The sequence below is a fragment of the Vicugna pacos genome, chromosome 10 (genome assembly GCF_048564905.1).
Source record: "Vicugna pacos chromosome 10, VicPac4, whole genome shotgun sequence".
Taxonomy (NCBI): domain Eukaryota; kingdom Metazoa; phylum Chordata; class Mammalia; order Artiodactyla; family Camelidae; genus Vicugna; species Vicugna pacos.
In genome coordinates, this window is record NC_132996.1 from 50,701,452 (window position 1) to 50,729,141 (window position 27,690).

The 27,690-nt window shown below is 45.7% G+C and overlaps 1 protein-coding gene and 1 long non-coding RNA gene across 2 annotated transcripts in view; one reads left to right on the plus strand and one right to left on the minus strand.

The window, feature by feature from the left end:
• Nucleotides 1–27,690, plus strand: part of KIAA1549L (KIAA1549 like) — a 239,186-nt gene that overhangs the window by 160,867 nt on the left and 50,629 nt on the right. Inside the window, exons 11-14 of the mRNA XM_072969762.1 lie at nt 6,452–6,615; nt 12,516–12,706; nt 18,828–18,955; nt 25,379–25,557. Of these exons, the coding sequence (XP_072825863.1) occupies nt 6,452–6,615; nt 12,516–12,706; nt 18,828–18,955; nt 25,379–25,557 (662 nt within the window). The remainder of the gene's footprint in view (nt 1–6,451; nt 6,616–12,515; nt 12,707–18,827; nt 18,956–25,378; nt 25,558–27,690) is intronic.
• On the minus strand, nt 15,222–16,324 carry LOC140699006 (uncharacterized). Its single transcript, XR_012077031.1, has 2 exons — nt 16,142–16,324; nt 15,222–15,561 (listed from the first exon to the last, which is right to left on the minus strand). It is a non-coding gene; the product is annotated as an uncharacterized lncRNA (long non-coding RNA).

Genomic DNA, 27,690 nt, shown 5'->3' on the forward strand with positions numbered 1-27,690 from the left:
CACTGGGGCAGCTCTATTCGGCTTCAAATTCCAGATGAGGAAATCTAGGCTCAGAAATGTTAACTGACTTACTCAACATTGCAGAACCAGTCCTTGGGCTGCCAAGATATGAATCTGGATCTGTCGGACTCCAGAAGTGTGTTCTTAACTGTACTGCATGCTACAATTTCAGCGGGAGAGGAAGGGTGCACCGTCCAGAAAGAGGGAGCAGCAGGAGCAATAGAAGGGAGGTGAAAAGTACCAGGGGTGCTTGAAAAATAAGGAGTTCTAGTTGCCTGGAGTGCAGAACAACAAGGAGGAGTGGATGGGATTGCAAACGAGCATTGTGGACTTTTTAATGATGGCCGTCCTGACTGGTGTGAGGTGATATCTCATTGTAGTTTTGATTTGCATTTCTCTGATAATTAGTGATAATGAACATTTTTTCATGTGCCTCTTGGCCATTTGTATATCTTCATTGGAGAATTGCTTGTTTGGGTCTCCTGCTCTTTTTTGAATTGGATTGTTTGTTTTTTTGTTATTAAGTTGTATGAGCTGTTTATATAAATTACACCCTTGTCAGTTGCATCATTTGCAAATAAAATAAAGAGTTTTAGTTGGCAGGGCTTCCCTCCTCCTGGGTCCTCACTGCCATGTCCAGACCATTTCTTCTACTCTTTCAAAATCCCAGATCCTTTGAAGCTGCCCTCTCCTCATTGCAGTCACCTCTGGATCCCAAGCCGACCCCCACCGTCCTCTGGAGATTTTTACCTGCTTCATTGTCTCCACCTCTCCATCACTTCTGTCCCAGCCCATCCTCTACTTTGAAGTCAGTTCTGTGACCTCCTCACTTCTACTCCAGGCTTTGTGGTACTTGGGCAGAGACGGGAGAATTGGCTTTATTTGGAGCAAGAGGTGAATGGAGTGTCAGAAGGAGAGGTTGACTTTGCTCAGGGGACTTTGCTGATGGGAGTTGGTGGGGAACCGTGGAAGATTTGAGAGCATGGGCAGCAGAGAGAGATCACATCAGATTAGAAGGTGCATGGAGCCTTTTGGAAACGGGAGTATAGGGATTATCTTGGATGACCTTAGAAGTTTGACTATGACTCAGAGAGCCAGGATTCAAACTCTGTTCTCCCTGGCTCCAAAGCAGCTGTCCTTCAATCTCACTTCTTTGTTTCCTTCAAATCCACTTGGTCCTCTCAGCTCCTTTGTATAATAACTCACAACTTCTTTCCTTTTCTCCATTTCATCATTATCTTCTCTTGGACTTTACAGGTGGTTCCCAGATAACTCATCCTCAGCCTCTTTGCCGTTTATGTACCGTCCACACTGTCATTAGAGTCATAATAAACACACAGGTTCTGATCTTACATCTACTCCACTAAAAAATATATAGTGGCTCTCTATTGTTCACAGAACAAAATTCTTAAATTGAGTTTTCCAAGCCTGTCGTAACAGGTGCTCAGTAAATATTCAGGGCCCTTCACAACCTCGTCTCCAGGCTACTTTCCCAGCCACACAGCTTACCCTTCTCTCCTTCACACCTGGTGCTTCAGCCTTACAAGAAGCTTCATTCTTCACATGCCCTGTTCCTCTGAAGCCTTCCCTGACCCCTGAAGCATGACCCCTCCCTCAAGTTCCCTTAGTTCTAGGGGCTCCCTTTGCCCTTATCCCAGTGGGGAAATGAGCTGTTTTCTCTCTCTCTCTCTCTCTCCCTCATGAGCTCTTTAAAAGGAGGTATCACATCTCATTCCTCTTTGAATATCCAGCCCCAGCTACTGCCTGGCTCTATTCTTGTGAAACCCACCTTTGCCAAATGCCTCTGCCAGGCCCTGAGTGAGGCACGTGGTTGGAAGACACCTGTGCAGAGCAGTTGAGAGCAGAGCCTCTGCAATAAGACAAGAGACAAATCAGTGACCCTCCCTGACCTTCATTTTCCTCCTCTGTAAAAGGGTGATATAAAAAACACCGACCTAGGAGAGCTACTGGGAGGATTAAATGAGGTAATTATTGCATGTAAAGGGTTTATTTAGTATACTCCTGGGGCATCTCTGAAGCACATAGTAAGTGGTAACTGAATGTCTAATTTATCTATAAGGTAGAAGGACTCAAGGAGAGAGGGAATGAAGAAGGAAAGATGATTTGAAGGTTAAGAGCCCATATAATTCAGAGAATAGGATGCTGTCAATGAAAATAGGAGGTTAGAGAGGAGAGACACTTTTAGAAGGGGGGCGGTTATTCAGGTTGCACCATGTTGAGTTTAGGTGATGAGATATTTGTTGTTCAGAATCCAACCCTGAATCTCGGGAGAGAGGTTAAAGTTAACACTATAGATTTGGAGAATGTTGTCTATACAGGTTAGAATTAAAATCCTGGAGAAAATCTGAGAGCCTGGGGAGGGAGTGTAGCTATCAGACAGACTCTGCAAAATGCCTTCATCCCAGGATCAGAGGAGGAGGAAGTTAAGACCAACAATGAAGAGGAGGAACAGAGATGTCTTCAATCCCATTTCCTTCTAATAATTTTGGAATCAGCCCGAAATGTAAATCTGAGGTCAGCACTTTGAACAGAGAGTCACAGTGCTGAATGGACACCTTGTCCCTCTGAAGGGAGAGTGCAGCTTTCTGTGTGTTCCAGTGTCTTCTAAATCACTAGTTCTAGGTCTGACATGTAATACCCAACATTGGAGTGTGTGGTGACCGTGTGACCCACACCACCTCTGGGTTCCGGGGAGCAATGACTTCTAAAGCAGAGGCTGCATTCCCATTGGAGGTTCTCATCTGCTGCATCTGCAGGATCTGGAGTGAGAGGCCCCTCAGGGAGCTTATCCCGCTGATGGAGGAGGGGAAATTCTCCCCTCCCAGAGGCAGACCAGGGCAGGAACTGGTTTGCCTTATACGGCCATCAGACATTTATCTCAAAAAATATCACTTAAAGAAAGCCACAGACTGACCCTCTGGAGAAGGGAATTCATACTCATTCATTCCTTCAACAGTCTTGGAGCAGCTGCTACGTGACTGGCCCTGTTCTAGGCACTGGAGGTACAGCAGTGACCGAAGTAGACAGAACCTCCGCCCTCGTGGAGATTACCTTCCTGAGTGGGCAGATCTACCAAACAAAATGGTGAAGTCGTATTTTAGCAGCCAGTAGTGCCACGCAGAAAAACTGAACAGGGAAGGGGTGGGAGACGCTGAGGAGATAATAACTGCGACTTCAAATTGTTTAGGGGGAGTGGTCAAGAAGATGATCACTGGGAAAGTAACCTTTGAGTGACCATCTGAGGATACCTGGGGACAAGGTGTGAGACCCAGCAGGGAGGTCCCTGATGGAGGAGAGCAGCAGTGATGAGATCAGAGGTGCAGCAGAGGCACCACGGCCACCAGAGCCCCATGGGCGCAGCCAAGGGGGATGTGAGCAGCAAGAGTGTGTGGACAGGGGCGCCACAGGGCTGAACACTCACCAGCTGCTGGGCTCTGCGCCAGACCCTGCCCTGAGCCCACTCACACCCGTTGTGAACTCTTGACGTTTTGTCAGCCCCCAAAACAAGCTGGGAACTTTTTTGAATGGATTCCTTCTCCTTTCAACTTTTGCTCCACTTGAGAATAAGTTGGGTTTTTTAAAAATTTTTTTAATTGAAGTATAGTCAGTTACAATGTGTCAGTTTCTGGTGCACAGCACAATGTCCTAGTCATGCATATACGTACATATAGAATAAGTTATTTTGAGTTTAGATTATGTGCGCCCTTTGACTTCATTCCCTCTGACAGATACTTTGTGTGTGTGCCTGCACACGCACACATGCACACTCACACTACACACTTCTATTCATGTGTGTTAACTCAGAACTGACTTAACTTGTATATTTCAGAGAAGTGACTTTCTTAATAGAGAAGTCTAACCTCCCTAAGGAGCTCAGTTTCCTCATCTGCAAACTGGGGACAAGAACAGCACCTGGACAAGGAGCGTGTCCCAGTGCCCGCCGCGCAGTGGAAGCTCAGAACGTATTGTCCCGTTTTCCTGTCCTTCTCCTGCTGACATTCTTGCAAATTCAATAACCATTTGTTCCTTTCACCTCTGTACATGACTTTGTAGTTTTAGATCATTATGCCAATGAATATATTGGGTTTGGATGACTTCAGTTGACCTAACTTTACTATCACTTTGACCGTTAAGTGAATTTATTAATATACATTAGATAAATTTATTCTCTCCTCATTTGAATAGAGCTGAAAGGATTTTCCACTCTGCACCAAGAAGGCACATATCCATCAAAACAATAAAGCTGAGTAAGAGTAGAACACATGTAGATATTTCACTCTTGCTAATGAAAAAAATATATATATATATTTAGGGTATCATGTTCTGATACACTGTACATTTTTCTCCATCAAGATAGACTAGCATAGCCAAAAAGAGGCAGACTGATATTTTTCACAGAAGCACTGAGCTTTAAAAAATGTTAATGGCCTGAAATGCACATATAAATACTGAATTACTAAAAGCAGTAGCAATTAAATGTTTAATGTCAACAGAAGCACATTGTCTAATAATGTGTTCAGAAGTTAATAATGTGATTAATCACCAATTGACAAAAACTGTGAAAAAGAAGTTCTTTTGTACTAATAGCACTCCAGAGAGCCAAGTGCTGCCTGAGGAGAGGCAGGTCTTAGCTAATGAGGTGCCAGTTGAAGTCAGGGGGTGATTGAAGTCAGAGGAAGACCAGCTGGCTTCTCAGGCAGAGCCTCACCATCTGGCAACTGACTGGTGGGGTCTTTGTATTCCAGAGTCTGAGCCTCAGCTATTTGGGTCAAGTAGCCTCTAGAATTCAACAGGATTAGAAGGACCGACTTACGCTAACCAGACTTATAAGAGATTGATATATAAACGTGATAGGAAGTATTTCATTTAAAATATGGACTAGAACAACTGCGGAAAGCGAACTTCTCCTTTAACTGGCCATTACTCTGTCTCCTGTATGGGAAGTCAAATTGTAGCAGGGATAATAGTAGTTCAATTATACAGGCATCCAACTTTTAATTGAGCACTTACTATGTGCAAGGCCCCATTCTAGGCCCTGGTGATTCAGCAGTGAGGAAGAGACAAAAAACCTCCCTGCTCTCTTAGGGTGTACGTTCTAATGGAGGAGCAGGAGATGGGGGTGACAGATGTTGAGCAGATGTATACGTATTAGGGCAGGTGGTGATACATGCATTAGAGCTTCACCACTCCAAGCATGGCCTGGGGTCTGCTGCATGAGCATTGCCTGGGAGCCTGTTAGAAGGGCAGGTCGGCCCATCCCAGCCCACTGAATCAGAATCAGAATCCACATTTGAACAAGATTCCTGGATGACTGACATGCACATTGAAGTCTGAGAAGCACTGATTTTGGGGAAAAAATAGTAAAGTAGGATGGGAGGGGGTGGAGAGTGCCAGGGGCAGGGATTATTATTTTGTAGAGTACAGGGAAGACCTCACAGATATGGTGACACTTGTCCAGAGCGCTGAAGGAGCAATGAGGGAGGGAGCCACGTGGATATCTAGGTGAAGAGCATTCTAGGTGGAGGAATAAGCTGGTGCAAAGGTCCTGAGGCAGGAGCATGTCCAGCAACTTTAGGGAAGAGGGAGGGTGGTAGGCTGGAGCAGAGTGAGTTAAGGGAAGAGCTATAAGGGCTAAGGATGGTTGGAGGGGCAGATCACTTAAGCTCTTAACTATACCATTTGATGGGTTTTGACAAATGTATACACCTGTGAAACCCCAACCCCTGTTATGATATGGAACATGCCCATCATTCTACTGCCTTTTGCAAGTCATTAATTCCAGCCCCATCCCTCCTAGAGGCACCTACTGTTCTAACAACACATTCTCCTACTGACAGTCGCTTTGGTTACTCTTTTTCACTCTGGCTTTGAGAACAGCCTGATCATTTTGATTAGACCAAGGCATTTCCAAGCCTCCCCAGCCAGCCACTGGGGGCTGGGGCAGATCCAACCATTCACGTATGTTTCATTCATTGCTCACTCAGAGGGTGACTTCACTACAATATTCAGAGTCATTTCTCTGTGGCCCTTGCCTCCTGACTGCGGCACTACCCTCATCCTCAGAGTTCTTCTTCCTTCTTCTCTTTGACTCATGGACATCACCAGTGGGGAAAATCGGTACCAGTCCTCTTCCTCCTCTTAATCATAGTGAAGGCTTGTATTTATGTATTTATTGATTGCACCAAAGGGGTTGCACCAAAGCATCACAGGTACCTTGTCTCTCTGATGCCTCACAACATGATAGCCCCATTTTACAGATAAGGACCCTGAGACTCAGAGACCTTGAGTAACTTGTCCAAAGCGAGAGCCTCTCTGAGCCCAAACCCTCTTAACCATCTCACGACTTGGGACTGGGAGCCATTTTTCTCTGAGTTGCTTTCCCCGTCCTCGTGCTCTTTGTCACATGCTTTCTGCTGGCTCTTTCCCGCAGCCGTGGTGAAGAACCCGCCCAACAACCTGTGGATCATCGCCGCGGTGCTGGCGCCCATCGCCGTGGTCACAGTCATAATCATCATCATCACTGCCGTGCTCTGCCGGAAGAACAAGAACGACTTCAAGCCGGACACCATGATGAACCTGCCCCAGAGAGCCAAGGTACGTGGCAGAAGCCGTGAGGAGCGGGCAGGAGCCCTGGCCCCCACGGACTCTTGGCTTGTGAGGTCATTGCAGGTACCTTCAGAAACATCCTCACGGACCCTCATGTTGAAGGAGACCCTTTATTTACTTTTTTGAATGTTCAAAAAAATTGTAGTAAAATGTACATAACATAAAGTCTACCATCCTAGCCGTTTTTAAGTGTTCAGTATTGTTATGAATACTTGCATTATTGTGCAACCTTTATTTTTATACTCAGGATGCAATAGCTGATGTTTATTGAATGCTCACTCTTTGCCATAAGTGCTCCTCAGTGGTTTACATGTACCCGCTCAATCTTGGCAGCAGCCCTTTGAGAAAGAGCACTGTTTTACAGCTGAGGAAGCAGAGGCACAGGAAACCAGGAGCTTGATTGACCTGACAGGGGCCTTAGAGGTCGTTTAAACTGATACCTTCCTTTTGCAGAGAAGTAACTCAAACAAGATGGCACAGTAAGTAGCAGAACTAAGGGTAGAACCAGGTCTCTTGGCTCCTAACGCAGGGCTCTTTGGGGGCACATCAGACCCTCAGAACTTTCCTTCTTCCATTGGCCAGAGTGGCTGATCTTCAGAGGCCGCCAGGACAGGCAAGCTGCAGAGCCTTGGCTGGGCAACCGTCAAACTCCAGTTCAGTGGCTCCACTGAAGCCTGGCCAGGAGTCCCGTCCAGTTTGCACAGCCTCCCCAGGGCCGCACCATCCACTTCCAGTGGCTGGGAGGGCAGTGAACTGAGGAAATTCCAAAGGCTGATTTTCTAGTCACGTAGCTCCCTTGATGACAGTCCCCGAGGGAAATACAACAGCCTGTGATACCCAGTGTTTAAATAATGCCTTACAGTTGGCTGGGCTCTTCTAGGTCTGTCCCCTCATTTGCTCATCACAGCAGCCCTATGAGGTGGGTCGTAGCCAGGGCAACTTTTGTTATTTTCATTTTACTGCAGAGAAGCCCAAAGGAAGGGGAGATGTGGGACTGGTCCAAAGTCACGTGACCAGCAGCAGACAGGGGGACTCAGGCCCCTAGCTGAGTCTTTGGGCTCTGTCTATATTATATATCTTCCTGAACCCTGAGCTTTGGCGGGTAGGACCCTCTTCCAGCTCTGAACTTTCGAGCTTTGTCTGCCTGTACAAGAACGAAACAGCAAATGGAATTTCACATCCACCGGAATGCATGACGTGGTGATCACCCTTGCTGGGAGTCACGCATGCCTAGCTCTTTCTGGATGATCACACCTCCTTTCAGCAGAAGAAATCAAATTAATTTTATCATTTATTAAACCAATTCACCTGTTGAGAAGCTGCAGCTTGATTAGATACTCTGTCTCGTGAAGAGCCCATCCCCAAAGAATGTCATTCTGCGTCTGCTGACACAAAGGCACCCGCTTCCCAGACGCAGCACGATGCTGGTAATTACCCAAGCACTGAAAAATGAAACTGTTCCAAGAAGGGGTATTTCATTTCCATCTTAGCTTAGTTACAATCTGAGCCTTTCAGACATAACAGTAATTACCAGAATCTAATTGCAGCCGAGCCCAGGAATGCAGAACATGCCGTGCCGAGGTTGTAAATGCCATCTTTGTGTGATAGATTAAGCCAACATTTTATTAATTTGCCAAGATGAGTTGGGCAGCACATGATTTCAGCATATTCTGGCTTGAAAGCCACCTGAGGCTGGAACCAGATTCATGTTTGTGGATTTTCATAGCTCCTTTCATGTCCCTGCCCGGTGCATCGTGCTTCCAGAGATAGCCGGCTGCTGTTGAAAAGCAAGCAAATTTATGTTCCATGAGATGATTGAATGCACTTGTGTGAAGAGTAGTTGGTTGTTTTCTCCCTCAGTGAGGCTGGGCTACGCACTTTGATTTCCAAAGCCCTCTTATCATGGGAAGCCAGCAGGGTGGAACTGCCTCTTTCTTACCGCAGTCCTTCTGCCGTTGCAACCCGGGGACACTGCAGTGTTTGTGAGAGGAGAGAGCTGTCTGCATCACTTCTCACAACCTGTGTGTGTGTGAGTAGAATTCATTTAATGCCAAGTGACGAGTCGGAATGAGAAAGTTAGCTTTCGCCACCAATCCAGGGACCAGGAGGATGGTCTCCTAGTCTCCGGGGACACCACTGCGTCTTTAAGGATGCAGGCTGCGGTACCAGAGGACATGGCTGGGGATCCTTGCTGAGACTCACTGATAGACTTAGCATGCTAAGAGGAGGTGAGTGTGGCTGTCCCGGGAGCTGAGGCCAGGCTGTGCACCCCCTCACTCTTCTTCAGAGACAGGGTACCACGGATGGAACCCTGTAGCCATTGCTGTCAGCTGGGCTTCTGTAGGTGGAATGTTGAGAAAATGATCAATGCAGGAGGAGGACCAGGCGTCATGCCTTTTGTCACCTCCTTCCTTCCTAGTTCACTTTTCCTTAATCTTTGTCTCTGGACTCACAGCCTTTCCCTAGGTTTCTGCTTCTTATAACTGAAGAGAACATGGCCCCCAGGAATAGGCAACCTTAAGAAAAACTAGTCAGGGCCACATCCAGATGCAGAGTGGAGCTTGGGGGGCCTGCACTGGTTGGCATGACCTTCAGCTCGGGACGGGTTAGTCACCCCCTAAAGATGCTCAGCTGTTTCCTCATTCTCACACTATCTATATGACCCATACTTAACCTCTTTGTGCCTCAATTTTCCCATCTGTGAAATGGGAGTGGTAACAGTATTCACTTGGTTGTTGTGAGGATTGAGTGAGTTATGTAAATTACTCTGAGTTGTGCCTGGTACAGAATAAATATTATATATAATTTTTTTATTATTACACATACTTTCTTCTTAAATGATCTGGATAGCATGTCTGCCTTTGCAATTATTGGAGATTATTTTGAGTTGATCATTTTATAAAACACATTAAAGCAATTATAGATATTTCCTGATGTTGTGTTAATGGTATTAGGGGTCACTGGTGGTCTGTCCAATGGGCAAATAGTCTCAGGTGATTTTCAAGTTGATGGTTGAAAGACCACTATCCTGTCAGTCTGAAGAGTAAGGTACTGGTCTTGAGTCTTTCACCACTTAGCTGTGTGATCTTCGGCAAGCCACTGAACCTCTCTGAACTTCTGTTTTCTTACCTGTAAAGACTGTGCTGTTTGCCCTGCTTTCCCCCCGGGGTTGTTGTGAGGACGAAAGGAGGTGTCAGTGTTTTATAGGCTGTATGTACTAAACATGTGCATGGATTGTTATTATGAACTAGTAACAAAGGCCACCTTTGAAGCTTGTTATTCTTTAATGTCTCTCTTTCTGCTCACCCTTCATCAACCCAGTGCCATGAAGTATCCAGCCCAGTGTGAAGGCTGAGGGGCCAAATCCAGAGAGAGGGGGAATGAGAGGGACAGAGGAGAGCCAGCTTGGCCCCCTCACTAGGTACTGAGGACATCTTAGCTACCATGGCAGGCCCCCAATTCCTCCCAGACAGGCCAGGAGTCTCAAAACAGGAGCCAGGCCAAGAATGGTAGGAGATACCCAACCAAGATGGCAAGCTGCAGAAGGAAGGGAGAGGCCATGGGAAGAATCATCAAGCAGTGGTTGGAGGTTCTGGCTCTGGGTCATATAGTACTGGGTTCAAATCCTGGCTCCATCATAAGCCATCTGGGTGAGGCTGGGGAAGTTGCTGACCCTCTCCAAACCTCAGTTTCTTCGTCTTTAAAATGGAGAATTGTAACAATACCTACCTCCTTGAACTACCCTTGAGGATGAAATGACATACTTTATGTATTCACTATTGTAACAGTAATATCAAGTGAAGCTGAAGCTGTGAGCTCCTGGAGGGTGAAGGACCAGTTCTTAGTCATCTCTGTATCTCCAGCACCAAGCCCAGTCCCAGCACAAGCCAGTGCCCAATACCTGGTGTTGGAACAAAACTGAACAGGATAATGGAAGCCTGGGGTTATGGCAGAAAAGTGACCAACAGGAGAGGTGAAGGGCCTTGGATGTCTTGCCAAAAAGTTTGGGTGCCATGAAGCATTTTTAACGAGGGAGTGACATGACCTGATATGGTTTTAAGGGAGGCAGCTGTGGAGGCCTGTCAAGGGTGGGCCTGGAAGGGAGCAGAATGGAAGTCACAAGACCAAGGCAGCAGTCAGTACCACAGCGGGCCTGGAGAGGAAAGGCCAGCTTCTAGGAACATTTCAGCTGAATCCAGTTGGTGATCAGTTGGTCTCAGGAGAAGCAGGCCAGTCCGCATTGGAACGTCAAGTCGTTCCCAAGGCCGCATTCTGTTTCACGGAGCCCCCGGGGAGGAGAGGGAAGCGAACAAACACTGTTTCAGAAATGCACTCCCAGCTCTTGGCAGAGAATGTCAGTGGTTACCACGTGGGTCAGAGTGTGAGTGTCTCGGAGAAGAGGGAGCGGTGACCACATTTCCCAAGGTGGGTTTCCCAGGGAACAGAGGGAAGTGTCTGTGGCTCTACTACAGGCTGCTTGAAATGAGGGAGTTTTGCAGGATTTAGCAATAAAACGTCACCCTCTCCTGAGACACAGTAGTAAGATTTGATGGGTTGGGCTACAGCCCTAGACCATTAAAATCTGGCTAGAGGCTTCCAGTTACAATTCTCAGCTAAATCAGCTACTAAAGGAAGAGCTTCTGATCATATCAGGTTCTGATAGAATCCAGATGATAGAGGTCCAGTTTCATCTTCAGATTTTGTTGAGTCACTGATGTCCTTTTCACCTGGCCTATGATTTCGTAGGAAGGCAGACAACATTAACTAGTATTAATTGAGCACGTACTGTGTGCTAGGTCCTTAGCTAAATGCTGAACTTGAATTTACTCATCTAATCCACACTGCATCCCTTTGACGGTGGTTAAATATCGCTGTCACAGACATACACATTTGATCCTGCTCACACTATTATATTTTACAGGTGAGGAAACTGATGTGCTGAGAATTTCAGTAACTTACCCAAGGTCACCCAGCTCATATGTGGCAGAGCCAGGATTTGAACCCAGACTGTCTGTTTGTGGAGCTGTTGCTCTTAACCACCCCACTGTCCTGCCTGTGTGTCGTGCTGTGTTGGGGTGTAAAGCAGAATAGAGACACCCACAGGAATTGTTTAAACACACTTCTTGGTTTTTTATTACCCTGCTAATAAATGTCTGTTGGGTTTTGCTCACAGCTGCCCTATTCACTGGGGGTTCAGACATTGTGCAATAAAAGGCTTGCTAATTTCCACAGTAATAAATTATAGGAGAGCCGGCCTGCTGAAGGGAGAGGTCTGGATTAAAGAGTGATTCCATAAATTTCATTTTATTATTAATAATTGCGCTGCCTCACATGTGGTGGCACCTTTCTTCCCCTCTGTTTTCAGATCTGTGATTCCCCTTTAATACTCGAGGGTGGTGGAGGGAAAGCAGATACGATTATCTTCATTCCTCCGGTGAGAAAATTGAGGTTCAGAGTTCAAGCAACTGGGCAAAGTCACACACCTGTTATTACACAGGATTTAAGGGATGACAGAATGTTCCTAGGTAGGAGAAGGCAGGACCTGCTTAACGTAGCAATTAAGAGTTTCTAATTAGCAGTATCCAGTGACTTAAAATGAGTGGCCCTAAATCCTTGAAAGAATTTGATCTCACACACGGATTTGCGTCTTGCTTACACTACTCATTTTTCTGAGTAAGTCTTCTCCAGAGATGGTTCTGAGGCTAGGCGACATTAACACAGATTCTGATCCTGAGGAGACAGAAATTATGGTGGAGAGTCAACTCTTGTTCATGGGAAAGCTAAGTATGGTCCCATCATGTGCACTTTCCCGCCTGTCTTCTCTTAAAGCTGCCATGAGCGTCACACTTTGCCAGAAACATGACGGCAAATCTGTTTCCTCTTTGCAGCCTGTGCAAGGCTTTGACTATGCCAAGCAGCACCTGGGCCAGCAAGGGGCCGACGAGGAGGTCATCCCCGTGACTCAGGAAACGGTGGTCCTCCCGCTGCCCATTAGAGATGCTCCTGCCTCTCAGGAAAGGGATGCCCCCCAGGACGGAAGCACCATCAAGACGGCCAAGTCCATCGAAACCAGAAAGAGGTAGGCACGGGGCCAGCGTCTGCCTCTCTGTGTCTGCATGAGAAATAATTGGTGGGGAGAGCAGCTGAAGCCCTCAAGTTAATTCCTCTGTTCTTTTTAAAAATTCCCCTTCATGCTTGTTTTGAATATTTGAAAAGGAAATGAAGGAAGAAGGTAAGAATCACAATCCCTGCTTCTCATGAGCCACCCTTTGTAAGGTTTCATGTGGCTGGTCAGCTACAATGGTAGAGGTTTAACTCTTACATTATTATAAAAATTTGACACTGATGTCACCCATATTTTTTAGTTTGTCTTTAAAGCAGTGCCTTTGATTCAGTATAATTGTATTTTATCTGACAATTTATAGAGCTTCTAATTTTAGTTCAAAAACCATTTACTGAGTTTTTACTATGAACAGAACACTTTGACAGGCATTGGGGAGGATGATAAAAAGGTTTTGAGATTGATTCCTGACCCTGAGCATCTCATGATGGGAAGGTAGAGAAATGAGTTGCTGGAATACCAAATATGATGGGCAGGTACCCACAGTGGAGTCTGAATGAAGTGCTAGGGAAAGAGAAGGAGGAAGCACTGGATTCTGATGAGGGACCACGTGTTGGAGGAGGTTCTGTTTCAGCCGAGCCTTGAAGGGTAAGTGGGATGTTGGTAGGTGGGAAGAGAGAAAGCCATGTAGTCTGGAAGAGCTGCGAGAGATACGGGACAGCCGTGCTCACTTAATGGTGGGTGTCCCTGGAGTTTAGAGTTCATGGTGGTTGGGATGTAGTGAAGGATGAAACTGGAAGATGAATTAAGCTGTGGAGGGTGTTACCTGCCAGGCTAAGGAGTTTGACCTTTATTCTCTAGGCAATGGGAAGCCACCGAAAATTCTTCAGGAAGACAGTTATGTCCAGCCTGTATCTTAGAAAGACTACTCCAGTGGCAGTGTGAACGATAGATGGGAGAGTTTAGGTTAGAGGCCACGAGACTAGTTACAAGGACTTTGCAATCGCCTCACAAAGATGTAATGAACTCTATGGCGAGCCCTGTTGTCTGGCTGAACCAGCTCCCATTGCCAACCCCTTTCTCCTTTGCCTGGGACTGCAGTGGAGGCTGGAAAAGCTACATTCTCCTGGCTTCCTTCCCTCCCTTCACCTAATAGAGATGTATTGATTGTGTGCTGTTTACCAGGCATTGGGGATACTACAGTGAACAAGACGAAGTTTCTTCTCCTGTGGTACATACAGTTTGGTGGGGAGAGACAGACAATAAGCAAACAGAGAACTAGATCTGTAGTAGGTCAGGTGGTGATGAGTGTGAAGAAGAAAACCAAAGCATGGAAAGGTGGAGAGGGGGAGATGGTGCTGTTTTAGCAGGAAGTTGGGGAAGGTCTCTCGGAGGAAGTGACTTGAGAAAGACCTGATTGAAATGACATGTAAGCCTTGAAGCTATCTAGGGCAAGAATGTTCCAAGCAGTTGGGGCAGTATGTGCAAAGCCCCGAGGAGGGAACTTCTTGACTTGCTTAAAAGGAGCAAGAGGGCCAAAGAGGCTGATCTGAGCTGGGGAGGAAGCGGTAGCAGGTGAGTCAGAGAGGCTACCTGAGGTTGATCATGTCAGGCTTTGTGGACCACATCAGGACTCGGAGTTTTATTGTGAATAAAGATCAGGAGTCATTGGAGGGTTTTGAGAGGAACAGTGATGGGATGTGACTTGCAGTTTTAGAGGCTCTGTCTGGCTGCTGTGGGGAAAAGAGATTGTCAAGAAGCAGAGAGACCCACTAGAAGGCTATTGCAGGAGTTCAGGTGAGACACTGTGGTGTGAACCAGGGCATGGAGGTGTGAGAAGTGATTGAGTTCTAGAGATATTTTGAAGGAAGAGCTGACAAAATTTACTGAGAGATCATTGTAAGGTATGGACACAGAGAGGGATGAATTTGCCAGGTACTGTGCTGGGGAAGACAGGAGAAGTTTGGAGGGGATGATCAAGAGCTTGGATGTGGGCATGTTAATCTTGAGATGCCCATTGGACATGCAAGTGGAGATGCTGAGAGCTCAGTTAACCATATGCATCTGGAGTTCAGAGGAGAGGTCCAGAGCAGAAATATAAAGAGAGGCATTGTCAATGTTTAGTTATTTGAAAGCTGTGAGACCAGATGGGCACCTAGGAGAGTACAGACAGAGAAGAGAGCCAAGAACTGACCCTGGGACATCGCAATGCAGGTGATGAAGATGAATCAACAAGAGAGACTGAAAAGCATCAGGAAGAAAGGCAGGGGGGAGCAAAACAAGAGTGGGATCTGAGAAGCCAAGAGAAAGGAGTTGTTTAAGGAGGAAGGAAGGATTGTCTGTGTCAAATACACAAACTCTATATTGGAGTCAAGCAGCAAGACTCTGTGCTTTCTCCCAGGAGCTCTTGGTAGCTGAGAAAGAGGTGCAGAGAAGCAGAGAGCTGGGTTTCAGCTTGTGTGGGGAAGAATGTTGAGGCATCGTGGGTTAGTCCATCTGTGGCTCTGTAACAAACCACTCCAGACAAAGCTCAGCAGCTCAAAACAACAACCATTTATTGAGCTCATGATTTTTGATGGGCCAGCAGTTTAGGCTGAGCTCAGCTGGGTGGTTCTTCTAGTCTGAGCTAGGCTTGGCTGATCTCAGCTGGGCTCATTCATGCATCTGTAGTCAGGTAGTGGGTCCACAGGGCTGGCTTGTTGATGACTGCCTTGTCTGGGGGTGGCCAGGTGACTAGAGCCTCCTGGCATCCTCCAGCAGGCTGGCCCTGGCTCTCTTACAGGGTGGTTACAGGGTTCCATGGCCAGCAAGCAAACAAGCCCCAAAGGCACAAGCACTTCTCAGCTCTCTGCTTGTGTCATGTCTGCTTTGTCCTGTTGGCCAAACCAAGACACACAGTCAAGTCCAGAGTCATCATGGGAGGGGTCTGCCCTAAGCTTCATTACAGGGAGGTGTGAACAAATTGGGACCTTAACTGCAACAGTCTACCCCAGCATGGAGAGTTGAAATGTATAAAGAAGCGATGGATGACTTAACTGAGTTGACTGGCAAGTTGTATTATCTATAGTAATTATTCCCATTATGATCTTTGCCAAGTACAGTAAAGGCATGTTAATAACTTATTTATCACCTATTTAGAGGACACTGAAAAGAAAGAAATAGAATTAGTAAAATTAGGATATTAGCAGAGCATTGCACTGCCAGGAAGAATAGGAACTTTTCCACCCATTCAAGTTGAGTGGTTTAAAGTGTGCAGAGATTTCTTTTAAAAAATTGTTTTAGAGCAAGGTTTTCTTCTTGAATTAGCAAGGAGTGTACTCTTGCTAATCAAATTCAAATACTTAACCTCATATGTTTATTAAGAAATATTAGCTTGTGAAACAAGTGCAAATAAAGCCCTTTACCAAGGGCTGGCTATATCAGTGCAAAAGCTGTGGGAGAATCCTCACTCACCTCTGTTCAAGTCCAGCTGACCACAGGAGTCTCTGATCATTTGGGAAGATTCTAAGATGCCAAATCCAAGAGCAAACCCATCGTGCATCTATATTTCTGTCTTCCCCAACTGGTCACAACTGTTTTGTCACTGCTACTAGATCAGAATGCGTGACCTCTCAGAATGGGTCAGTTAGATGGTCCAAAAAGTCTTGAAAATGAGAAATAGGGGAAACCAATGTTTTGGTGGTCATTAAGATATATATTTAAAAATCGTTTTAAAACTGAAGGAAAATTGAAGATTCGGCCATTTGAAGACAACAAGACAAATGTTGCAAACCCTTTTCCTTCTGTAGATTCTTGGCGATGTTATTTTATTGGTCCATGACTGGGATTAGTGAGCAAGGCTGGAGAATCAGCCTCACAGGGACAGCCACTGGCAGTGGTTACTTCAGTGCAGTGATTGGTCATGATTGTTCAGTAATTGATTAATTCCTCACCCCCAAGATCGTTCTTCCAGAGTTCCTGTACACCCATATCCTCAGAATGGGGACTGCTGAGTTCAGTAGCCTTAAACTGCAACCTGTCAGGTGGCACTTTCAGAAACATTTTTTGTAACTGTCGTGAGTGGACAGACACACACACACACATCTCACACTCTGTTTTTGATCAGAAGTTCTGAATTGACAGTTCTATGTAAAACATAAGTCTATAAGCTGATGCAAAGAATAAAGCAGAATTAGGTTTTTGCCCCTCCAGAAATGTGCTCATTCACACCTTTCCTTGGAGTGAGAGGAATAGCCAGAAAATTGTTTCAAAATCCAATGAGGGAAAGGGTGTGCAAATGCTCCAAAAACCGTTAACTATTTTGTGCATGTAAAATAAATTGCCTTTCCCTTTCTTTTCCTTCTGGACCTCAGTGAAAGCCTCTTTGTCCCAGTGAAGCCAGTTGGAAGAGTGTGGGCCATTAACTGTGAGATTCTGAAAACAATCCAAGGGCGTATGTCTTCTCTGTGTATGTGTTGTTTGCACACCCAGCACTCAGTGATCAAATAATTCGTGCCTCATGCATCCTTCATATTACTACATTTTTTTGTATTAGTGTTTTACGGTGAAAGAGATTGTGGCCAAACACACTGGGAAGTGCTAGATTAAACAAAATGAGGTGAGTCTCTCTATGGCAGGACTGATCAGAGCCTTTGATATGCTAATGTGATGGAGGAGGATCCAGAGAAGGGGCACAGTAAACAGCGTCTCCCAGACTTAACGCTGGTCTGCGGATCCTTGGCTCCAGGGCTCCGTGGAACGTTCAAGGCCGACTCTGCCTCATCCCACCATTGTGAGCGGGCACCTTCACTGTGGTTTTTAGGGTGCTAGAGGGCACGAAAGTGTACAGGGCTGAGAATCCTGGATTCCCAGAGGGTGAAGACAGAGAGGAGGAGGAGGAAGAGGAGCACCCACAAGCACACACAGCTTCCATTTGAGAAGCTGTTTCCTTACGGGTCAAGTGCTGCATTTTATCCAAGTCAGTTTTCCATTGTAGGGGCCGGGCGCCATTAGGCTCTGAATTTGGACAGTTGACAATAGAAGAACAAGGGGTTTGGTGAGCCTCTGGATGGCTGCCTGCTGATTGGCTCCCGCAGAGGGGAAGGCAGTAGGTCTTTATGCTCAGCCCACCCCCAGGCTGGCCCGATTGGAGGGAGCATGAGCCCCAGCAGGGGTTCCCAAGAGCCCATTTTCCCACAGGTTCCAGAAGACCAAAGTCTGGCCCCGAGGGAAGGGGAGAAGGCCCTGTGTGAAGGCCTGCCTCACCCAGGGCCTTGCAGGAGACGGAAGGGGAGGGACCGTGGCCTGTGGTGAAAGCCCCTACCTGCAGGGGGAGCCCTGCTTCCAGGGCTGACTGGCCACTTCCAGCTCCGCTGTGGACAAAACACCTCACCTCCTGAGCTTCACGTTCCTCACTTGCTGACACGGGTGACAGTCACCACATCAGTGGGTTATCATAAGGATGCGTGAACAGTTTCAAAGCGCAGTCCTTAGCATACAGTTGGTGCTCCTGACAGAGAGCTTTTGGAGAACATGGGTGGCGTCTTGATATCTCTATATACCTTATAGCTGGCACAAAACCCGGTGCAGAGTAGGTGCACATGAAGTATTTCCTGAATGCATGAATAGCTCAAATTGGTACCAGTCAACACAGTTAAAGAACACGTGTGTATAAGCTTGCGTGTGTGTGTGTGCGAGATAGAGTGAAGAATTCAGTCGTGGAGTGACTTAATCTTTAGGGGTCAAGGTATATTCTGGAAAGAGACCAACCAAAGAGAACTGTGTTTTGTGCGTGGCCTTCAAGATGCCATGTGAATCAAACACTCTGCAGCACCACCCAAAGTGCTGTGTTTTACAAATGCCGTCACCACCGTTTCCACAGTCACTGGGGTTAATGAAAAAGAGACGGGAACAGAGGGCTGCACTCACTCAACTTCTCTGTGGAGCTGAGCACTGGTAAACGCACTTCAGAACAGCCGGCTGCTTGAACCATGCTGTAGTGTTGGCTTTGTCCACCCCCCCCTTTTCCTGGATCATTTCTTCTTTGTAGATAAAACCGGAATGAAAAGCCACAGACATAAACTGTGCAAATAAAATAGCCTTGAGAGGAGGCTGCTCTAGTTGAAACTTACCATCTCCCTGTTGCTATGGTTACCTCCAGCAGGTCGCCCAGTGAGAATGGCTCTGTCATCAGCAACGAATCAGGGAAGCCCAGCTCGGGGAGGCGCTCGCCCCAGAATGTAATAGCACAGCAGAAAGTGACAAAGGAAGAGGCACGGAAGAGAAATGGTAAGAAGCCTTCGCTGCCAAGTACCACCCCCGAGCCCATTCCACATGCCCGCGAGCACGCGCGTGCGCACACTAGTGCACCAGTGTGCTTTAACACCCCCACCCCCGTTCTTCTCTCTCTTGTGTCCCACAAAGCCCAGGAGTTTCCTACCTGCCCCTTGAGGTATCGCCTTACCCCCATCTCTGAATTACTCTGTTTCACTCTTTCTGCCCTCTCTTCTTATGGGATTGTGTAGGACCTTAGAAAAACCCTACACAGAATGAACTGATATTTGCTTAGAGATTTTTCTAATTTAGGGGGTGAATCACTTGATTTCTAGCGCCAGGTGCACTGGGGTGACAGTGTACGCTGCTTGTCTTGGAGATTTCCCCTCATTTCCTTGTGCTGACTCCCTTGGTAAGTTTCAGGGGTTCAGTCTATGCCAGGGAGTCCGGCTATTACAAATCCACCTCTCCCAGGAAAAACAAGACAGTAATAAATCTGTCATCGTAAAAATCAACCCATGCTTCTGTCTTTATTTTGGGGGCAGACTTAACCATTTGGTTTCTCTCTTGCACGGATCTTTTCCCTCCCTGTAATGGATTGGTGTTGGGGTTATTTGCAAGTCACTGAAGCTGCCTGCTTGTGCTGGCGCACGGTCTGTAGATTGCATCTGTCGGACGTCATTGTGCAGCCTCCCTCCTCCTGACTCCACTTTTGTTCTGAGCCTCATCTCCACTCCTTCTTTCTGTGTGTGATCCTGGCTTACTGGAGCCCAGATTCAAGTAACTGGTGTTGCCACTCAGATCAGGAAAAATTGCTTTTGGATTTCAAAGGGTTGTAGGTGGAGTCCTACAGAAATGCCAGGTGAGAAGGCAAACAGCCTTGCACTCTGGTTAGCTCTGCTTCCCTTTCAAAGGAGTTTGATGAAGTGTGGTTCAGGGACTCTCTCTTGAAGCTAGTACCAGAATTTTTTTGTTTTTGAATGTTACTTTATTTCTATTTTCTGACCAAAAAAAATGACACAGTGGATTTTTGATCCCTGTTCCCATTTCCATTAGATAAACCATTTGTTGAAACTGTCATACTGATTTCATTCTTAAATTTTTTCTTCTCCTGAATCCCCCATGCCCTGTAACACAGAGACTGTGCTTTCCACACCAGAATCAACGTGTGACATGTGCAGTTTTCCTGGAAAATCTGCCCTACCTGGGACCACTTGGCCCTCTGCCAACCCAGCTCACAGGGAGCTCTGGCTTGTAAAGGGAGAGGTGAACTTAGCAACTTTCTTCTCGTTCTTCTCGGAGTGAGATGCTAAGAGAGGTGGGAAGAGGGAGCTCAGTAACCCAGACAACGGACAGTGAAGCCACAGGGAAAGGTGGTTTCAACAAGCATAGTGACCGCCATCTCCCCTAACCGAGATGCCCCCCCCCCACTCCCTCCTTACTCCTCCTTCCTTCCTATATATTCTTCCCAGAAATGTATAAAGTTAAGTCCAAGGCCACCCTCCCCTAGATGCCCCATCATCCACTCCGGTCCTCAGATGGCCTTGAGTAAACTCGGTGTTTTTCTTTCTCAGACCTTTTCACTATGAGTATGACAGCACACACATATCTTTGTTTTTTGTTGTATTGCTTTGTTTATTTTGTACAGTGGGATCGATGTACACACTGTTCCATACAGACTCGTCTGACAGTAAATACACTCACGAGATGATGCCTTTCTCCCTCCTCTGCATTTAATCTGTGAAAGCGGAGGGGGCGGGGCCAGTTTCAGACCCCCATCACTCCCCACCCTCCTGGGGAGATGCTGACTTGCTCTAAATGTTCCCACTGACCTTCCCTTTCTTGTTTTTCCACCCTCTCTGCCTGCCTCCTTATTCTGTTTAGGTCACTTTGATTATTTAAATATCAGGTTCAGAAATAGCAACAGCCAGATGCATGAATAAAATGCAATTACTATACCAGGTTGAGGTTTTCATGTGTTTGTTTTATTAAAAAGCCATCCTGTCTCCAAGTTTACAGTGCTTTGTTGTGTTTTATTTTTGCCAAAAGTAAACCCAGTGACTTTTCAGTTGGTCACTTCTCTTTCACTACTGGTTTCGCTTTGAAATGTTCAGGTAGAAACAACAGGACCAACTCCTTTAATGTAAAATTCAACAAATGCTGAAGCACATCAGAATTCGAGGACGGGCCTTCAGTGGAACCGACTCTTGTCCTTTTTCATCACAGGGCTCCACTTTATTATAACACTAGGTTAGAGTTCACCGAAAACATCAATAGTGTATTTTATGGGATTAGAAGATGATCAGAAGGAAGGAAGGAAGGAAGGAGGGAGGGAGAGAGGGAGGGAAGAAATAACATTGAATGGAATTGTGGAAAAACCAAAAGGTGTATTTCCATCACATTGTCAGCTTGCAAAAAGTGGCCTCTGAGAGTAGATTATTCCCTTGGTATGAAATAGTCAGATGCTGTTGTTTTATGGCTCAGTGTCCATCCTACAGGTTAGAGTCACTAGGATTAATTAATAAATGTTCATGTACCAGGCTGTCCTTCTAAAACTTTTCCTGTTTTTCACCAGGTATGTTGCACTTGTAGCTTCTAATTTTCCACTTTTTGGTGAAAATAAGAACTTCAAAAGGAAGATTCTATCCTATTAGCAACATGCTGGGTGTGGGGGGTGGGGATGGTGGTCCTTGTAGCTCATGGTCTCATTAGTTACCATAGCTGCAAGCAGCTTTAGAGTCTGTTTCAAGATGATGTTTAAATATAAGTAGGAAAGATAGATAGATGTGAGAGCTAGAATTTTTGAAAAACAAAACAATTTGGCATTTTCTCAGCTAAATCCAGACGCTTAGACTTGTGAACCAAAACTAATGTCACCTTAAAAAAAGTGTTTTCCAGGAAAGTCAAAAATGAGTTCCAGGTGTGAACATAATGTGTGTATTTATACATTCAGTCAGTTAGAAGAAAGACCCTCCATAAATCCTGAAGGGTGCACCTTCCTTTAAGACACTAAGATTTCGCAACCAGGCTTCCGAATCTAATGAGACCGTGCCTCCCAGTTGTCATGGGGCAGATGGGGCAGGAGGAGGACTGGGAGGATGAATCAGTACTTTCTTAGCAGGGGCCCTTGAGGATTTGTGAGAGATATTAGCTCAAAAACAGTTTCCAAAAAACAAAACACTTTGTTTTTATTCTTTCTTTTCCTTCCCAGTGAGATGAAGACTTGCTTTTTATTTGATAAGCAACACCAGAAGACAGTGATTCTAGTCATAGATTATTTGTCTTTGAACTTTAATAAAGATTCCCCCCAAAAGAACATGTTTGGTTGGAGAGCATTTTCCACCTCAATTGGGAGGGTTCACCCCATGCCAATTCAAACGTGGAGGAATGACATCTCCCTTTCCAACCTGATTTATTGAAGTTGAAGCCAGCGACGCAAACAAAACACAAATGGATACGGGATAGATGCTTGGTGGCATTTACTTCTGATGATGTGGTGACGTTCTTGGGCATTTTCTCAGTTTCGCCGTGGCCCTTTTCTTTAGCACTCACTGTTGCACACTTTTTTCTTTAGGGACAAATTATGTTTTAAATATTCCCACGAACCTACTGTGCTCACATACCATTTTAATGTATTAATATTAAATGCAATGCCTTTTAATGTATTTTTCTATACAGTCTTTTTGAGGGGAAGATAACCATTTTTCTCATAAAGAAACCTAGAGGAATTACTGTGTAAATCTGAATATGACTTTTCTTGAGAGCGAGGATGGAAAAGAGCTTCAATTTGTACAGTTTCCAGGGTGTCCTTTTTCTGTTCAGTTATAAGTTATGCTTCCCCCATCCCACCCCTTGCCCTGTCTGCAGGATGGGGAGTGAGGGTGTTACAACCCAGAGCAATAAAAATGCTGAGTGTCATCTCTTCAACCTCTGAATGGTTTAGTGAAAGTGTGACTTTAACTTGTGCAAGTTTACTGGTTCTGTTGGTACTAACAATATCTCCCTTACCAAGTCAGGAAATTTTAGTCATTCCTTCATTCATTGATTTATTCCACAAATCTTACTGAGAGCCAGCTGCATGTGAGACATTGTTAAAGGCACCAGCCTCTAAAAAGCTGGGCAAGAATGGAGCTTACATTCTAGAGGCAGGAGCGGGGGCATTAAATCAATACAAGTCAATAGCAGTAAGTGTGATGAAGAGAATATAACAGAATGAAGAGGTGGGTTATCTTAGATGGGTGGACAAGGGAAGTCTTTTTTAAGCTGCAACTTGAAAAATAAGAGGGAACTAGGTATATAAAGATCTGGGGAAAGAACATTCTGAGCAGAGGGAATAGCAAATGCAGAATCCTGGAGGTGGGACCAAGCCTGCTGTGTTCAGGAAGGCCATTGTGGCTGGAGCAGAGTGGCTCAGGGGAGAGGCAGGAAATGAGCTCATCAAGGTGGCCAGGGCCACATGGTACAGGACCTTGTAGGTCGCAGTAAAGACTCTAGGTTTTATTCTGAGAGAGATGAAAGCTTCAAAGGGTTCTGATCAGAGGAATACTGGGATCTGGTTACCTTTTGAAAAGGTGATTCATCCTGGCTGCTGGTGGAGTATGTATTTTAGAGGTAGGAGGACAAGAGTGAAAGCTCAGAGGAGGAGGCTTGTTTAGGAGATGTATTAGTTACTTATCACTGCATAACAAATTACCCCAACACCTAGCAACCAAAAACAATGATCTAAATTTATTTTCTCACATGTCTGTGGGTCAGAAATTCAGGAGTGGCTTAGTTGGGTGGTTCTGGCTCAGAGTATCTCATGAGGTTGCAGTCAAGATGTTGGTCTGGGTGGGGTGTGGTCATCTAAAGGCCTGACCAGGTCTGCAGAACCTACCTACAAGATGGCTCACTCACATGGCTGTTGGCAGGAGCCTCAGTTTCTTGCCATGTGGACCTCTCCATGGGGCTGCTTGAGTGTTCTCATAATGTGGCAGCTGATTTTCCTTAGGGTAAGAAGTCATCTAAGAGAGAGCAGGTGGAAGTGACAATGCTTTTTTATAACCTAGCCTTGGAATCGATACATTGCCATTTCTGCAATTCTCTATTGGTTACACAGGTTAGTCCTATTCACTGTGGCCGTGAATATCAGGAGGCAAGAATTACTAGGTGCCATCTTGGAGGCTGGCTACCATAGATGGCTTTCACAGCAGTCATCCAGTGGAAGGTAATGACTAGCAAGCAAGAATTGCCCAGCAAAACTACACTCTAAAAAGATATGTGCATCTGGAAACACATCTGAATAGAGATTTTCCTCTGTCATTGGCTTTTTGGTGGCCTGCTATGTGCAAAGAAGTCCACAGAACCAAAAAAATACTCCAATTGTAACCCATGATTGGACTCTGAGGTGGTTTAGCCACATTGTAAAATAACAATTTACTTGGCTTAATTTGACAAATCTTCTGTGATGATGATAAGTGACAGAATGATACAAACTATGTGTTCCTCAATAATTTAAATGACATCCAATCTCTTGAGACAGAAGGAAAGATGAATACACTTCTATTACATTCATATTTTATATAACACTTATTTTGCTCCTAAATTGCCTGCTGGTTTGGTTGTCTGAACAGGCTTAATTTATCTCTTACCAAGCCAGGCTGAATAAACTGTCGTTCTTTTAGTTGCTTAACGGGAGTGTGCTTTAAGAACAAGGAAATCAGCAAGATACCGCGGGCCCTGGCACTTCCTCTGTCAGCTTAGACGTGGAGGCACAAGGCAGACTGCTTCTTTCAGAAGTCACAGCAGAGTCACTCGTCAAAGGGGACAATTAATTTAACAGAGTGGAGGTGGGAGTCACTCTACTTAATTAGGGGAGTTGTCTGTAGCTTTAAATCAGTTTCTCGGGTGGCTGTTTCTTAGCCGCCTTTTGTTTTCAGACAAATGAAAAAAACCAAAGCCCTAATCGTTGGAGAAGCAGTCAGTCATTAAAAAGAAAAAAAAAGTTTCAGCTGCAATTACTGTGGCTGGTTGGGCAGGAAAGACTCATGGTGCGAACACCAGTGGCTTTGGTGGCAGAGACGGACCTGAATGCTGTTATTCTCGTGATTGGCATATTTTAGGAAGAGTTTCCAGGTTTGGCCAAATGGCACTTTCCCCATCTCCAACTCAAAGAGAACAAATTTACCTTTTTTTTTTTCCAAATGTATCTTGTCACAGTGTTGAAAGTGGTTTTTATGCTTTGAATTCAAACCAGTGGAGAGATGAATAGTTTAGATCTTAATGTAAGGGAAACCCATGCACGGCAGTGAGCCGTTGGCACAGAACCAGACGCCGCTGTTCCCGAGGTCATTTTGAGTAAAGTGATGTCCTTAGACTGTGAGCCTTGCATAAATCCGCCCCCCATGAGGGTGTAGCTCCCCAATACCAAAAAATCAATGTGTTTCTGTTGTGCTTCAGTGCCCGCAAGTGACGAAGAGGAAGGAGCAGTCCTCTTTGACAACTCTGGCAAGGCGGCCGCCGATCCCTTTGACACGTCTTCTGGGTCTGTGCAGCTCATCGGAATAAAGCCCACAGCCCTCCCCGTGGTGCACCCCACCTCGGACAGGAGCCAGGAGTCGGCGGTCCTCAACGGCGAGGTGAGCACCTGAGGGCCAGTGCGGGCTCAGGAGCAACACCTGGACGACTGGGTGCAGGTTGCATCCAGGTGTGTGGGGCTCTGTGGGTCATTTTCACCTCTGCGTGCGCAGGTCTCAGCAGAAGGAATCAGGGCACAAGTCACCCAAAACCAGTTTGTCGGGTGATGATTTTGGAGCATGTTCTGCCTTCATTACAAAGCCCAGAGAGGACTTTTTAAAGACTAGTTATAAAGAGAAACACCAGAAATTCCACTTCCCCAACCCCTCACACACACAGGCCACTGCCTTCCTTGAGGACACTCCTAAACTGTTCATGATGGGATGTCAGCTACAGTGGAACCGGGAGGAACTTGAATTGACGGGAGAAGATACAGACAGGGATGTGGCCCACTATCTAGGCTTTTACTCCTTTGAGCAAGCTTGAAACAATCCTTTGTCTGCTTCTAGGAGGATATCAATGGATTTCCCGATGCTAATCAATTTTCCTAAGTCTGAAAAAAATTAGTAACCGGAGAAAAGATGATTTCACCAAAGAAAAATGGATGGATGGATGGATGGAGATAGATGGACAGATAGGTAGAAGCAGTTTAGGGGAGAGCAAGAGAGTAAGCTGGATAAAAATTATCTGCTCTTTCTTCATCATCTGCAGCAAAATGGTCCATGGGCTGAAGAGGTTTATGATCCTTTAAGAACATGCATATGGAACCTGCATGTGTATGCATATGTGCATATGCGTTCTTATGTTTTTCTGTGTGGTTAAGCTGTCAGGTTTGTTATTCATTTCATTTGTTTATACCCTGCTATGGTTACCGGCAACAGGTGGGAAATTTCCGAAGTTTCAAGGTCTCTTTCCCACCGCACCTCTAGGAACATGCCATGGCCCCATATAGCGAGGTATTTAAACGCACTTCAGTGGTGTGTCCACATCCCTCATCCAGGCCACATGTAAGAGCCGGTTACAGACGGATTTAGCAAGCTCCTCTGATTTTCTGTGCAGAACGACTGAGCTATCTAGAGGTGTGACGGGTTGAGGTTCATCGATTTTTGAAAAGAACTTAACTGGTTTTGGACTTAGAGAGCATTGCTATTCCAACCTCCTCATTTTTTTAGACAAAGAAACTAAAGCCAGAGGGTTCGAGTGGCTTGCTCAAAGTCACACCGTAGGGTATTGTCACACACAGTGTTCAGGCCCTCTGGCTCCCTGTCTAGTGCTCCCCCCTCTCTTTGACTCATTGTGGCCCATCAGTGAAAAAGAGTGTTGAGCTTGAAAGAGTATGGACTCTCCAGCCACACTGCAAGGATCTGAATCCCAGCTCTTCTACATACTATCTGTGTGGCCTTAAGCAGGTTAGTTTCTCTGTGCCTCAGTGTCTCCATCTGCCCAGTGGGAGTGCTGAGAGGATCAACTGTGTTAATATATCTAATATATGTAAAGACCTAGCATACAACATGTACATCATCATCGTTAGTCAGCCAGTGAGCAAGGATTCATTGGTCATGTACGTTATACCCTTTGGTCCTATAATTTGGGAAACTGTATCTTCTGAAAGCCAATCACAGCCACTGAATCTTTCCCTGGGCACAGTTCTGCCACACCAGACACACAAGCCCAGTGATTAGAGGCCTCTGAGGTTATCACTAAGGCACTAGGAACTACACTGGATTAAGGCCCTCTGTCCAGTGTGGCCCCAGGCGATGGCTGCCATGCCTGGATCCTTTCATCCCAACTTAGTAATGTGAATGTCATGGGGACAGATTCCAGCTCTGGGCTAAATCTAACTTACCACTCCCTTTTTCTGCCAGACCCATCAGCCTGTCACAGGAGAACAGAGGAGCATGTTTCCTGTCCAGAAATGGATACATGTTACATTTTGGTAGTTAAAGGAATAGACCTTGATGATACTTGGATTGGAAAAGAGCCCTGAACTGTTCTCTGTAATTTGCTGCCTTGTGGCATTTGAGAAAGATTGTCTTATAATTTTCCTTCTTCTTCTCTTATGGGCAGCTTGTTTAAGTGAAAAAAGGCATAGCTGCAAAGCCATAAATTTTCCTTTTATGAATTACAGGTAATTCTTTTAAAGATTACTTTAAAGAAAACAACATAATAACAGCATACAAAGTTCCCAAAATAAG